The 13638-nt window shown below is 45.1% G+C and overlaps 1 protein-coding gene across 1 annotated transcript; it reads right to left on the reverse strand.

The window, feature by feature from the left end:
* Positions 1-7266: 7266 nt before the first annotated feature.
* LOC144179074 (uncharacterized) lies at positions 7267-9218 on the reverse strand. The gene is made up of 2 exons (XM_077707278.1): positions 9089-9218; positions 7267-7877 (listed from the first exon to the last, which is right to left on the reverse strand). Exons 1-2 carry the CDS (start codon positions 9092-9094, stop codon positions 7269-7271), a joined length of 615 nt encoding a protein of 204 aa, XP_077563404.1. The 5' UTR covers positions 9095-9218; the 3' UTR covers positions 7267-7268.
* Between the last annotated feature and the right edge of the window lie 4420 nt (positions 9219-13638).

A 13638-nucleotide genomic window follows, 5' to 3' on the forward strand; every position in this document is an offset into this window, starting at 1 on the left:
ACTTTTCTTGAGTAAGTAATTTTTATTAATGATAGTGCGGGACCAGTTACTCCTGTTGCTTCAAGCTTCCCAAAAAGAATATAGTGGTTGATAGTGTCGAAAGTTTTGGTGAAGTCTACAAATACAGTGGCTGCGTAGTAGCCTCCATCAATTCCTTTCTTCAGCTTATTGGGCGGACGCCCGCTTCGGAGTCGCCGAAAATCTTGCAGCTGATAATGCAACCTCATCGGCCCACAGCCTCGCTGTTCCACCGCTGCCCGTTCCTTTCACAAGAAAGGATGCAGAAAGCCTCACATCTTCGATTGCCTTAAGAACACAGCGGTGTATTTGGACCGACAAAAGACTTCAGAACTCGCGCTTGTATCTAATTGACCCTAAATAGAGCTTTAAGATGCCTCCTGGGCTCAGCAAGCGTGAGGAAGCGGTATTGCACCGCCTACGTCTAAAGGTGGCATACACATGACAATTGCTCTGCAAAACTCAGCAGGACTCTTCCCCACTCTGCTCAACATGCCATCTAACAGAAGATATCAAATATATCATATGGATCTGTCCAAACTTCACAGTGCCAAGGCAGACTCTCCTTACATCTTTGGGTATGCCACACCACGCAGGCCTTGAACTTAGTGCAGTTTTGGGCCCTTGGTCGGACCCATGCCAGGCCGTACAGGCTACCAAAGCTCTGTTGGTGTTCTTGCGTATCACTGGATTGGGGAAAGTGTTCTGATTAACTTTTCTGCCAAACTCTGTGTATGCGCTTGAAAATTCGTGAGTAACCTCATTTGTTCACCATTTATTCATTTAGTATTTTTTGTTATTTATTTATTTATGTATTTCTTTGTTTATTTATTATTTTTATTTATTTATTTATTTATTTATTTATTTATTTATTTATTTATTTATTTATTTTGTATTTCACAAACCCTCATTTCTTTGTTTCTTCATATGGCGTAGCAAGATGAGCGAAATGGCTCAGCTAACCCGGCTTCTACCATCAAATGCATTCTCTCCCTTATCGCTTAAAGATAATCAAGCGAGGTCAGTGGAATATACTGCATGAAAGCCAAATTAGGAAGGTGTTACAATCTGAAATTTATTGAGGTAATTGGCAAGGCGAATTTCCAGTGATTTTTGAATACTTTGCTGGAAAATGGTACAGTATGCAAATGGGTCGATAGATGGATATTAGCGTGCAGACCCCATTTTAAGAACAGGAACGATTTTACCCATTTTCAGTTCAACAGGAAAGATGCCAGTTTTGAAGGCTAGGTTGATAACGGTTGCCAGAATATCACAGAAACTGCGGGCGCCGTCATTTTCATGGGGGGTGGGGTTAATACCATCGAGACCAAAACTTGTTATTGTCGGGTTGCGAATGACATCACGAACTTCATGAATTGTGGTAGGAAATAAAAAGAAAGATTGGGGCAGAGGAGATAGGTATAGGTCGTAATCCGCACTGGGGTGTCGTCAGTATGAAAAAAATAATTACTGAAGGCCTCTGCAATCTGTATCGGGCTGCCATACGTATCATTGTTACACTTAACGGTAGTTGCGCTATAGACTGCATTTCGTTCCTGTTGAAGAATGAGCTAACGACCTCCCATTTTTTCTTAACATTTTAGACAGCATCTTCAATTTGTGTTCATAATACATCCTTCTTTTTTGCATTTTTCAGCCGTATTCTAACAACGTTACAGAGCTGTGGACGCTTCATTGCCGAAACTATGAGGCAACTGTGGAGGTTTCAATGCAGCTTATCCGTGCTCAAGCCCGCTGATTGCGTTACGCTTTAACGCATTCGCATGTATACAGAGTGCCGCGAAATGAATTCTCTAACTCTTCTTGGGCGTCACTTCACGCAACGCGGACTGAGTGCGCAGGGAAGCACTGAAAGAAGGAAAGTCGCACCCTGTCCTTCGTATACAGACCTGTTACTATTAAAAACAGCCCCTTATTGCTCTAAATTCGATTACATTCTTATTGTATTGCTTCCGTGTCATACAGATCTGCGTGAACCATTTTTCTCATTGCTTTTCATTTTGTGGGCCGACATTGAGTCTAACCCGGGTCCAGGATGATACTGCTTCCATGAATGACCTAAAAACCGTGAGGAACCGAAATACATGCAATGTTCGAACGGAATCTGAGCAGAATTACATTTCTGCCATTATTGCGGAGTTAAAAAAGCAACAACTAACTATTTTACAAAATATTGGAGATAACAAAAAGAATAGGAAAAATCCAAAGAAAAACTGCGTAGCTAGGCGAGTGCTCAGATTACCTAGACTTATTGCGTGATAAACTTTCCCATGACGACAGAAACCCATGCAAATTTCTTTATAGGCTCTACGAAGCAGAAGATTGTGCAGCCTTGAACAAAATATGCGACCGGGCCAAAAGAAAAAAAATTCATGTACACGTCCTTTACGGACACATTAAGCCCAATGCAGCAGGTAAGGATGTACTGCGTGCACATATAATTAATCAGTTCAACCCCGTGTAGGCACGAAAATAGTTGTGTAAAACTTCCCTGCTACAAAACCACAGAACTAGCCGTTCAAAAAAAAAAAACAGACATACGTAACTGCGACATCATGAAGTGTCAGGACTTCTCTCCTGCGATGCAGAAATCCAGAAAGAAGTGAATCCAATGCGCAAACAGCTGAAGTTACTGATGAAACTTGCTAGCAATGAGCTGGCTGCTGTACTGTAGGCATTACCAAAATAATAAAAGAAACTGAATACCTTTCTCTTTACCTTTAAACAGAACCCAGTCGAAAATCACGACAAGAAAAATTTCTGTAGTTTGTCGTATTTTCGCATGTCGTACTGCCGTCTAGTCGTATTCTTGTCGTGTCGTGATTCTGATGTTGTGCCGTGTGTCCAGTCATGCCGAATTCCTGTCTTGTCGTGATTATGATGTTCCATCAGTAGTTGCGCATGGTTTGAATGTTTTTGCCCATTGTGAAAAGTAGCGTAAATGACAGTTCTGTTGTGACTACAGGGTTGTTTGTGGTTCAGAAAATTGACTTTGTCGTTACAACAGAAATGTATGTCGTAACAACAGGACTTCTGTTCTCGCAACAAAGTTTTTTTGTCGTACGGCAGGAATTCTTGTTAGATTTTTGCTGTATTCCTGTTGTGATTTTAGACTGGGAAGGAACGCTTTATGGTTACCGCTTTTAAAAAAACGAACGTTAATTTGCATAAGCCTTTTTTTTTTGCTATGGAATTGAAAGCAAAATGACTATGGCTATTAACCGCATTCACGGATTGGGTTATCTGATGGAAAAGCGGAGGCATTACGGAGACGAGGAAACAAGATTTGAACGCTTAGCGTTAAGGCCACGGTGTTTCTAAAAGCCGTCGCAATCGGTGGCGTTGACTGTAAGAGAGAAATAGGCGTGAGCGAAAAATTCCGTAACGCCCCCTCGCGGCGTCCACTGAAACCCCCCCGGACCATAAGGCGCTGCCCCGACAGATGGCGCACAAGCAGGAGCGGAAAGTTCGCACCCCTCGGAAAGTTTTCATGCGATGCAAAGCGGGGCGCGATAACGCTGTCGCGCTAGACACTTAAAGGGGGCCTGAAACACTTTTTTTGAACTTTTTATCAATCATAACTGCTTTCAGAACGTAGTCAACAAACACACCCAGTATTTAGAATAGGGAGTCACAAAATACCTCGGCCCAAAATTGCTTCTCTATGCCCATCTGACTGGCTCAGAAGGTGGTTCTCTCTTTCCCAATTCTGGGGTTCTCCGAGGGCTAGAATTACGTAATTAGAGCGATATAGCGGCCATCGGCCGGCTTCCTTTCAGTTGCGCCATTGAACACACTTTGTGGCCACTTTTCAAAACAATCCCCACAAAATCCGAGCAGAAACGGTAGGCTGATATGCTGCTACGAGCAAATCATGCAGTGCCGCTCAGTATTGGCGACAACTAAAGCTTTGACAGGGCTTCCAAGCCCGCAGGAAAGAGTGAATGCCTTTATTGGCAGTGTTGCGCAGTACCTTTAAAGGAGAAGCTGAAGCGTCCTCAAAATTATCAACCTGAATAGTCGCCAGTAAAAACGGAAACATAACCGTCAAAAGTCGTTCTGGTGTCCACCCTTAGGTGAGACAAACTACGCCTGCTGGTGGTCTTTCCTTTCCATTTTAACAATAAATTGCTTCCTTCATTCTTTCGAGGTGGCCCCCCACCGCAACAGCTGCCCTTCCTCGGGAATCAACCGTAACGAAAGCCGGTATTATGAGTCCCTCCTCCACCTCATTTCCCCCCTCCACTCGGCTGAGGAGAGGATTACGCAATGCTTGGGCATGGGGAAATCCGCTTCAAGGATCTCCTCCACTGGAGGCTCGAGGGGAGGAAGGACTCAGAATACCAGGGTAAGTCTCGTCATTACTGGTGAAATAGAAGAGCTGTTATTTGGAAACATCTTGTCTTCACACTTCCGGTGCGCATGCGCGTGTGCGTTCACGTACGTGCGCGAGTGCGGGACCGTGTTTGTGATATCTATGTTTCAGTTGTGCTTAATTTTTAGATCATCCAATATGGTTTCAAGAACAGGAATAGCATCGTTATTACGCACAAGATCGTGGCACAAGACCGGTACTTTTAATACACTGTGCACCCAATGGTCCAAGCACTGGCGAGTCCCCACTGTTACGAATCGGCCAACGCCACGTGTTTTCCCGCATCAGCCGCCACGTGTTTTCCGGCATCAGCTTCCACGTGCGAAGCCACGACGTTCGCCACACCCTTCAGGCACCTGCGCGTCGGTGAGTCACGCCTCGACATACCCGGCTCAGACGTTTCGCTATCGGCGCGATCAACCTTCGATAGCACGATCCCGGCACCTTTCAAGGACACTCTCTCCCCTCTCTCGGACGCCACGTGGGGCGAACCAATGAATGACTCACGAACTATGGAAAGAGCGTGTGTGTGTCTGTGATGTTCGTGGCGTGTTACTCTTGGGGGCGTTTGACCTATTGTTGCTTTTGGGTATAAATAGAAGCAGCACAAACGCTGATAATCATTCCTGTCTGAGCAGCGAATCCATGCGGTCGCTCTGCTCGAGTCCTGCATTGTAACCTCGCCCGTCGGGGCATTGTATGTTTTTTTGGCTTCGGCTCACCTCTCGCTATGAAGTAAACAGTTACGTTATCCTACTGCTCTGGACTTCTTCACGGCTGCAACAGCGGCTGGCCGCTCGCTTCATACACGCTACCCATCGTATGTTGGAGGCCACGGAGAACGGGTCGGGTGCCCCCGCCCGGTCGCAACACCACCAACTTTCTGGTGCCGTCTGTGTGACGTCACGAAGTCTTGTTTCTGGGATTGGCGACCGCCGACCAAAATCTCTGCCAAGAAACGTAACTGGGCGATTCTCGTGGACATGTTTGATCCTATTCCTTGAATTCTTACGTTCAGTTAACACATCGTTAACAGTTTTTTTTGTGGTGGCCTTTATTGCGTCACTGTAGCACAAAATTTTGAGGTTTTTCAACATGTCTTGCGTTCTTTTTTACAAAACGTCTTTCGTGGCTGTAATAGATATAAATGAGTTACCGAAGGCTACTTCTTTCAAAATGAAGCAGGTTGTATTTTGTCTTCATGGCTCCCTTATGCGCCAGTCGAACGAGCTGTGGGTTTTTCATGTCCCAATTCAATCCTATGAGCCAATTTTGTAAGGACATCATCAAACACAACCTGTCTGTGTCCACTGCAGGTTGAAAGTCTCTCCCATGGGCTTCCAACGCTGATATCATGCGCTGCCTGAACCCACGATTAGTGAGACGACACCACTTCTACCAACGCCAGCTTATTTACTCGGTACCGCAATGACCAAATGTACATGATTGTTTTTTCTGTTAAAGCATGGTGTTCACCAAGTCTTCCCCTCTTTTTCTGGTCAGAGGTTTGATTTCTTCACCAACTGTTGCACGTTTATTGCTCCCAACTTCCGCTGCATAACTTCAATGCTTAGCTTAGTAGCATGCAAATATTTTGACCAGTAATCGCACGAAATTGTCACGGCCACACGTTTGGTTCAGCGAGACTGCGCATGCTTTCGTTAGGTGCCCTCGCGTGTACATAACTGGCCAAAGAAGCGTACACTGGCTTCAAACGATCACGTTATTAGTGTCTGTGAAGATTGGGCGGGTTTAGTTGTAGTTCCTATTGCCGAATTTCCGTATTTTCTGCTGTCGTACATCGCTGTGGCGCGGGCCAATAGCGGTAAATACAGGACGTGGGAGTTGCAGCCTGTACTCACAAAGAATGCAAGTAGGCTAAATAGGATTGATGCAATAATAAATGTATGGATGTCATTCAGTGGAATGCTTGTGATTTATTTTTGTCTTTTTTTTGCGATCGAAAATAGAGGTCTCCTTGACAGAGCGATGAAGATGCTGCTTAAGATGACTTGAAGTTTTCTTTCTGCGAAAGAAAGAACACAACAACGTTTAGAAAAAGTAGTGCAACGTAAGGGCTTATCACCTTGTACGCATATTTCAAAGCGTACCGAAACAAAGCGCATATCATCATGGCCTACGCCAGTAGACATATTGCGAAGAAAACTGGAAAGTTCCATTCATGTATCACTGGGGCCACAAAGCGACAAATAAACGCTGTCACCCAATCTCCTTTTTTATATTTCTGCCTTGAATATTTTACAAAGACAATAGGAGTCATCGCGCAGTTGAGTTTCACGTGCCGAAGCTAGACATGGGCTATGAGGCATCTTGTAGTGGACCGCAGCGAATCTGACCTTTGAAAGCGTGGCATTTTTCTTTGCTTCTACCCGAAAAGCGACCACTGTGGCCGATATTTCAATGCACAACCACGTGCTTACTTGCGCAAGACTTTATCCACTCAGCCATTACGACGGGTTTCTTGGAAAAACAGTCCCTATAAGAGTAACAAGCAAGGTTACCTGTAGCCCTCCTCGTGCGGCACTTCAAAATTAGGCATAAATGCGCAGCTAATGTTCCAGATGAGAGAGTAAGCCAATCTGATAGACGAATTTGGCTGCTTCGCTACGGAATCGGCATTTTTTTCTGTGACAATAACACACGCGATTTTGCTCCTATCAGATACGTGGACATCATCCAAAGCTTGGCGAGCTAAATCCTCCTCCGCAATATTCTTTCCACACCCAGGCAAGTGGAGTTAATAGGCGCTCTTCTTGTGTCCCCGCCATTAAGAGTCAACCATTTACAATATAGATATTCTACAGGGAAGGAAAACGGTCTTTTCTCACCATTAATGCAGGCCAATTCCAACTCCCCCGATGGCGCCGGTGGCTCCGTGCGCGGTCTTTCCGAATCCCGCCTGGTGTCCGGCAGCGCCAGCCTGGTAACCTGAAGCTCCCTGCTTGTGGCCGGAACCGAACTGCTTGCTGTCGCTGGCCGCGAAGCCGGAGCTGTGGCTGTAGCCCTGGTTGTTCTTGTAGGCGTTGACGCTGCTATGCGCCGCACCGCCGGCGAAGCCGCCAGACCCCTGGTTGTGACCGGCGGCGCCACCCTGGTAACCAGCTTGGTGTCCACCCGCCGCAGCGCCGTAACCAGTCTGGAAGGCACCACCATGGCCGACGCCCACACCGTGTCCTAAGCCCACTCCGTGTCCCAGTCCAACTCCATGTCCAAGACCAGCTCCGACCAAAGCGGGGTTTCCGATGACACCAGCTCCGTAGCCGGGTCCTCCAAGACCGGTGGCCACGACCCCGGGTGCTATGCCTCCGCCATAACCGACACCTCCAAGGAGCCCGCCACGTCCCTCGATGTCCTTCTTCTCATCCTTGGTGTCCACCTTCTTAGCGTCTTCGGCATGAACGACGACAGCCATGAAGGCCAAAGTGGCGATGGCGGTGAACTGTGAGGGATGGAAAAGGCGGCCCTTTAGTACGATACTGAAATATGCAATACCACCAGGTTATTATTTTTATAGGATGGAGGCCGCTTCCAAGCAACGACATAGCTAAAATGTGTAGGTAATATTTTCGTTCTATTCTCCACCAAGAGGCATAGGCTTCCATAGCGTTGCATCCGTTCTAAATTTGCAAGGCATTTTGATTTTGCAAAACACAGCGCAACGGAGACCCAGAATGAAAAAAAGAGGCTAGGGCACTGCACTCGCGCCCTGTCTTCTTTTCGTTCATCCGTGTGTACGCACAGCTGTGTCTTTCAAGTCGTTATCATTATTGCTACACGTTTCTTCATCGTTGCCGCCACTCTTGATAAACGTTAAAACCTAAACACATGACATGGGCGTATTGAGCATAAGATGGACATCGTGTTTCCTGTGCTTCGAAGCTCGGACTGGATCCTTCAGTGGTAATCGTGGATGTATTAAATGCTCCTTAATTCAACCCTGAATCTCTGTGCCTAATGCTCGCATTGCCTCATACGGCAGCTGTGCATCTATTTGCGTCGTTCCTTTCAATGATGCGGCTATGGCATTTAGTGAAAGAAAAAAATTGTACTTTTTCTTTCACGAACCAAGCAAATTCTGGGTTCCCATGAAATGTACGTTTTTCGAACATCATTGAGTGGGATATAGTACATTCTCGGTGCTTGCAAACAAACTATTTGGAAGAAAAAACACAGATATAATGATCATGCAAGAATATAAGCCTTTCGCCAAAACAATAGACTATCCTAAAATGCAATGAGATAAATTAGGGGTAGTGTGCAACAGACTTGTCTAGAACGGCGAGTTCTGCTTTAACTGTCTTTCTGAAAAGGGCTGGCAAAAAGAAGTAAATATTGGCGACTGAAATAGACGGATATATAATACCATAGTACGGCAATAGGTCCCTCTAAATGAATGTAGGGGTGGAAGCCTGCCGGAACTATGCAGAGCTTTGTTGCGGACAAGTATATTTCCCTGCGGACTCTGCACTGATAAAATCATACCAAAAAATTTACAAACATGACATCCTGTGTCCAAAAAAACATTTTATCACTTTTAGCTGCTCCGCCGCGGCACAGTGTCTCTACAAATATACTGTGAATGTGAAAACAGGAACGCGAGCCCTTTTGAGCAGTGCTTGCGTAACTGCGAACTTCAAAAAAGTCGCTCACCTTCATTTCTCGAGACTCGGTTAGGAAGGACGAGCTCAACGATCTTTGGACGCTCACTCGTCTGTAGGGTTCGCTAGCACCTGACTGCCTCGTTGTGGCCGGTGCTTTTTATATGCACGAGACGGCCAGCTGACCGCCGTTGCAGTCGTGGGGGGCAACCCCGGCAGGGTGACTCTCCCAGGGGGTAAGGAACTGGAGAGGGAGCGGGGGTCACCAGTGTCCACTTTCGCTTTCCATCTCGACTCCTGCGGCGTCCAGCCGTTCCGAGAAAAGCCGCCTCGTCCAGTTCACTCGCCGGGCCTCGTTAACAAAAACCTGCAAGGCGATGTGTCGCCTTTCGGCTGCCCAGCTTGTCAAGGAGCGCTCCAATGCTTTCGACTTTTCTTTTCCTACGCCGGCAACTCGTTCACCCCACTGGCGAGCAGAATAAAACACAAGAGCGAATAAACGACCATCGCACGACCTGCCCGAATAACCGAGTCATGCGGAGATAAAGAAGCTCAGGTCTTCGGCCTGCTTCTCCGGTCGGAAACCAATGCAAAAGTTCAGCACTGCAGCAGCTGTAGCAGTGGTAATCGAAATTTGAGTGATTGGCGAACTGCTATTAGGCTTTTCGTTATATATGAACGTATGTATTGAAAACATATTTTCTGAGGTCTCTTGGATTGAAGTGATTACGTTAGAATTAGAACTTCTTAGTTTATTCAGGCGTTTTTAAAAGCAGGTATTCCCATTCGCGGCAGTGGGTGAAACGGTGAAGGGGTAACATAATAACCTGTAACATTCACGATGGAAAAATGTTCGCTCGGTGGAAACTACTGTATCAGCAGCATGGATTTTTTTCCATTTTTTTTGTAACCACCCATTTTTACAAAGTTGTTAATAAGCTCCTAAAGAGCATTAATTCCAAGCCTTAATGTACACCTCATGTTAGCTCGGGGCCTCAGGTTCCCCAGTGCAGAAAACGGTGTCGATGATCGGATTCCGTAAACCTTTGGTCTAATTTGCGAGTATAGTGAGAACCACTTTGGTTCCCTCATCAAGCGTACCTACCAATACGCTGAAAGGGTTCAGAATGTAGCAGCCCGGTTAATATCGCATAAGTATAATATCAACTGAATCATAACACAAATTAAACTGGACCTTTCATTGCCACCACTAGATAAGCGCCGCAACTTTGCTCTTTGTGCCTGTTCGCAAAGGTATTTTCACAAATAAACGAACCCTGCTTCATCTTCAAATGCCTCATTCTTTTCCCCGCAAATTGCGTAAACTGTTCAGTTTTATGTGCATATACGCTGGAAATAATATATTCAGTTCATCAGCACTGCCTGGCGCCATTCATCTCTGGATAGCTCGCTAATAGCATAGGCTGCACATCTAACCGTGAAATTTTTCGATGCAACCTACTCTAACGCTTTGCCCTATTTAAGGCGGTTCACGAATTCCAATTTGATGCATATTACGGCGATCTATGCAGACGCTGTGCTTCATTTGCACAAATGGTGTCTCTTTTTCGCTTTGATAACAGGAATAAGTTTTCATGCACTTTCAAATATTGCTCACTTTGTTCCTCGGAATATGTTTAATTTCTTATAATTTGTTGTGGCGCTGTTCCAATCTGAACTTTCTAATTTTCTTTGTGTATCATTTAAAACGCCCCTTTGTCGCACTGCTGTGAGGTCTGTAAGGTTTCTATGAACAAAGAAAATACGAAATGGCCGGTACCAATGAAGTTGACTTCATTTATTTTCAGCGTTGTGGCATAAGCGCAAATGGACTTGCTGACGGCATTATCGTGGTAGTTTCACACCTGCGTCGCTTATGCGCGGGTCGAATTAAGGGCTCCTGAGTCTTTCAAGACTGTAGTATTGAAGAGCTCCCAGCACGGTTTCCTTTTGGCTTTAGTCCTTTTCTGCAAACAAGACTTTACGAGCACACAGCTTCACGCTTTAACTCTTCCCTAAAAGACGACCCAACGTCTCTAATCATCTGTTATTTTGTGCAAGATATCCCCGCAAACTGTCGGCACAAGCATCTTGATTGTGCACTTGGAAGTTGGAAGTTAAGGCCACGTCGTAGTTTAAGTAACCAAGCCCGGCTAACCACGGCCTTATGTCACGAACTAGCCCTCCATGCAAAATACTTGAACATGCACCGGTTTGCATTTGGTCAAAATTCTTAAAGTTCACTCTTTTTTTTCTTTCATGTGTCCGACATAGTTTTCTCAAGACGTTTTCAGGTGACACAACTACTACATATATTTTACATCACCGCTGACTTTTTGGACTTTCCGAAAGGTTTCCTTAAGGCAACCCAAAAACTACTGGTCGACAAATTAAGGAGGTTAAGTATGCATCCTGGCGTGTTTGCTTTTAACACTCTCTTTCTAAAACGGTTACAACCAATAACTACACCCTTCGCGCTGGCTCAGTGGCTAAGGCTTTGCGCTGCTGACCATGAGGGCGCGGGTTCGATTTCCGGCAACGCGGCCACTTTTCTGATGGAGGCGAAAAGCAAAAACCACCGAGTGTAGGAGATTTCGGCGCACGCTAAAGAACCCCAGGTGGTCAAAATTAACCCGGAGACCTCCACAACTGCACTCCTCATCGCATGCGTTACGTCGGCGCGTTAAAACCCTACAATCAATCAATCAATCAATCAATCAATCAATCAATCAATCAATCAATCAATCAATCAATCAATCAATCAATCAATCAATCAATCAATCAATCAATCAATAACCCCGAGTCTTCGCTCAGTTTAGGCGGTTCTGTGATTCCCCGCGGCTGCGTTTTGGGACCACTTTTTCATTGGTACAGATATTAATACCTAATTGTTTTGTACAACGTTGGTTAGCTGGAAGGTAATTATGGTCTTTCACGAGAAATTAGAAATGATAACAATACTAGCGCACAGCAGTGATATATATAATGTCATTTCAAGTTGGCGTAGCGCGTGCCTAATGGAAATCAATAGAGAGAAGTATTACGCTGCTCACGAAGAGCTTTTTTATCAGCTTCCAGTTATTTAATGACACACATCTCCAATCTGTGACGCCATATTGTTATCTAGAAATTTAGATAACGATTGATCCTACCTAGTCGTTCCACATCCATACCGCAGTTGATGATGATGATTTAGGGTTTTATGGCGCAAGGCCGACGAGGGCAAAGAGCGCCATGACAATGGTGGGATGCTATGAGGCATATTAAAATGGAATATGAAAAATCCCCTACATTAAAATTAAACTATGGAAGTTGGTGTATATGGCCATTATTAAAAGTAAGAAGTATTTGTATGCAAGTTGTTAAAACCCCCACAATACCGCCATTGTTTTGTGGCGGAACATGAGGACAAGTGAGATCATGGGGAGTATGTTATGTACTTTAAGAAGTCAACATCGGCAAGGTAATTAAAGACTCTTCTGTAAGAAAACATGGGACTATCTGATAAAAATAATGAAGGGTGCAAGGGTATGCAATGAGTGTATATTTCATGAAAGTGACGTTGTCTTTCTATGTTGCACATCTCGCATTCAATAAGGCTATGAAGAACTGAGAGCTGCCCCCCATACCGATGACAGTGTGGCTTGTTTGCGTCTGTTAAGAGGTATGAATGTGTGATGTGTGTGTGGCCAATTCTCAATCTGCATAAGGCTACCTTCACAAATTTGTCATGTTTTTCAGCAGGGGGCTTTTCTATTTTGGGTTTAACGACATGTAGTTTATTCTCTGCTTCTCTGTCCCATTGTTGCTCCCAGTGGTCTCGCAGCTTTCTTTTTACAAAAGGTTTCAGATCTTGATATGGGACCTTGTTTATGTCTATGCTGCTTCGAAGGGTGGCAGCTGCAGCACTACGGTCAGCAGCTTCATTTCCAGGAATGCCACAGTGGCCAGGAACCCAGCAGACTGTGACAAAGAGTTTCAGGCCACTCGCAACGCTGATAGGTCCCATATCATTGTCCAGTTCAGGTCGCGCACAAAACGTGACACTGTGCTAAAGAAAGCAAAGAAAACTCGGCTAACCAACGATGACCTCGGGCTTGAACACACCGCTCCAGTATATGTTAATGAACATCTTCGCCCCACACAAAAGAAACTGCTCGCCATGGCCGTCAAAAAGAAGCACGAACACCACTGGAAAAGCGTCTGGTCGTTCAATGGAAAGATATTTGCGAAGGAAAGTGATGACTCGCCCATTGTGTCAATAACGCACGAAAACGATCTCGGCAAGATCTGTGCGAAGAAGCGTACCAGCACTCCAAGCGTAGCACATGTTGAAGCGGCAAGACCGGCTGTAGAGCCCTGAACAAAACAAAAACCGCTTCTGTCCAAAACCAGAAAGTACACAATGAACTACACCGATTTTTGTCTGCCACACAAAGTTGAAGTTCAGGATTTGTCATGTGGATCGGTCGTACATATTAATATACGTTCTATTAGTAATAAAGAGGATTCCGTTGCTTTGTTCTTGGAACAATTTTGTTTTAGGTTTACCGTAATCATGTTTTCAGAAACCTGGTATCAAAGCGATTCTAAAATATTAAA

The sequence above is a fragment of the Haemaphysalis longicornis genome, unplaced genomic scaffold (genome assembly GCF_048455015.1).
Source record: "Haemaphysalis longicornis isolate Haplotype H1 unplaced genomic scaffold, Haemaphysalis longicornis Haplotype H1 scaffold_1, whole genome shotgun sequence".
In the NCBI taxonomy this organism is placed as follows: domain Eukaryota; kingdom Metazoa; phylum Arthropoda; class Arachnida; order Ixodida; family Ixodidae; genus Haemaphysalis; species Haemaphysalis longicornis.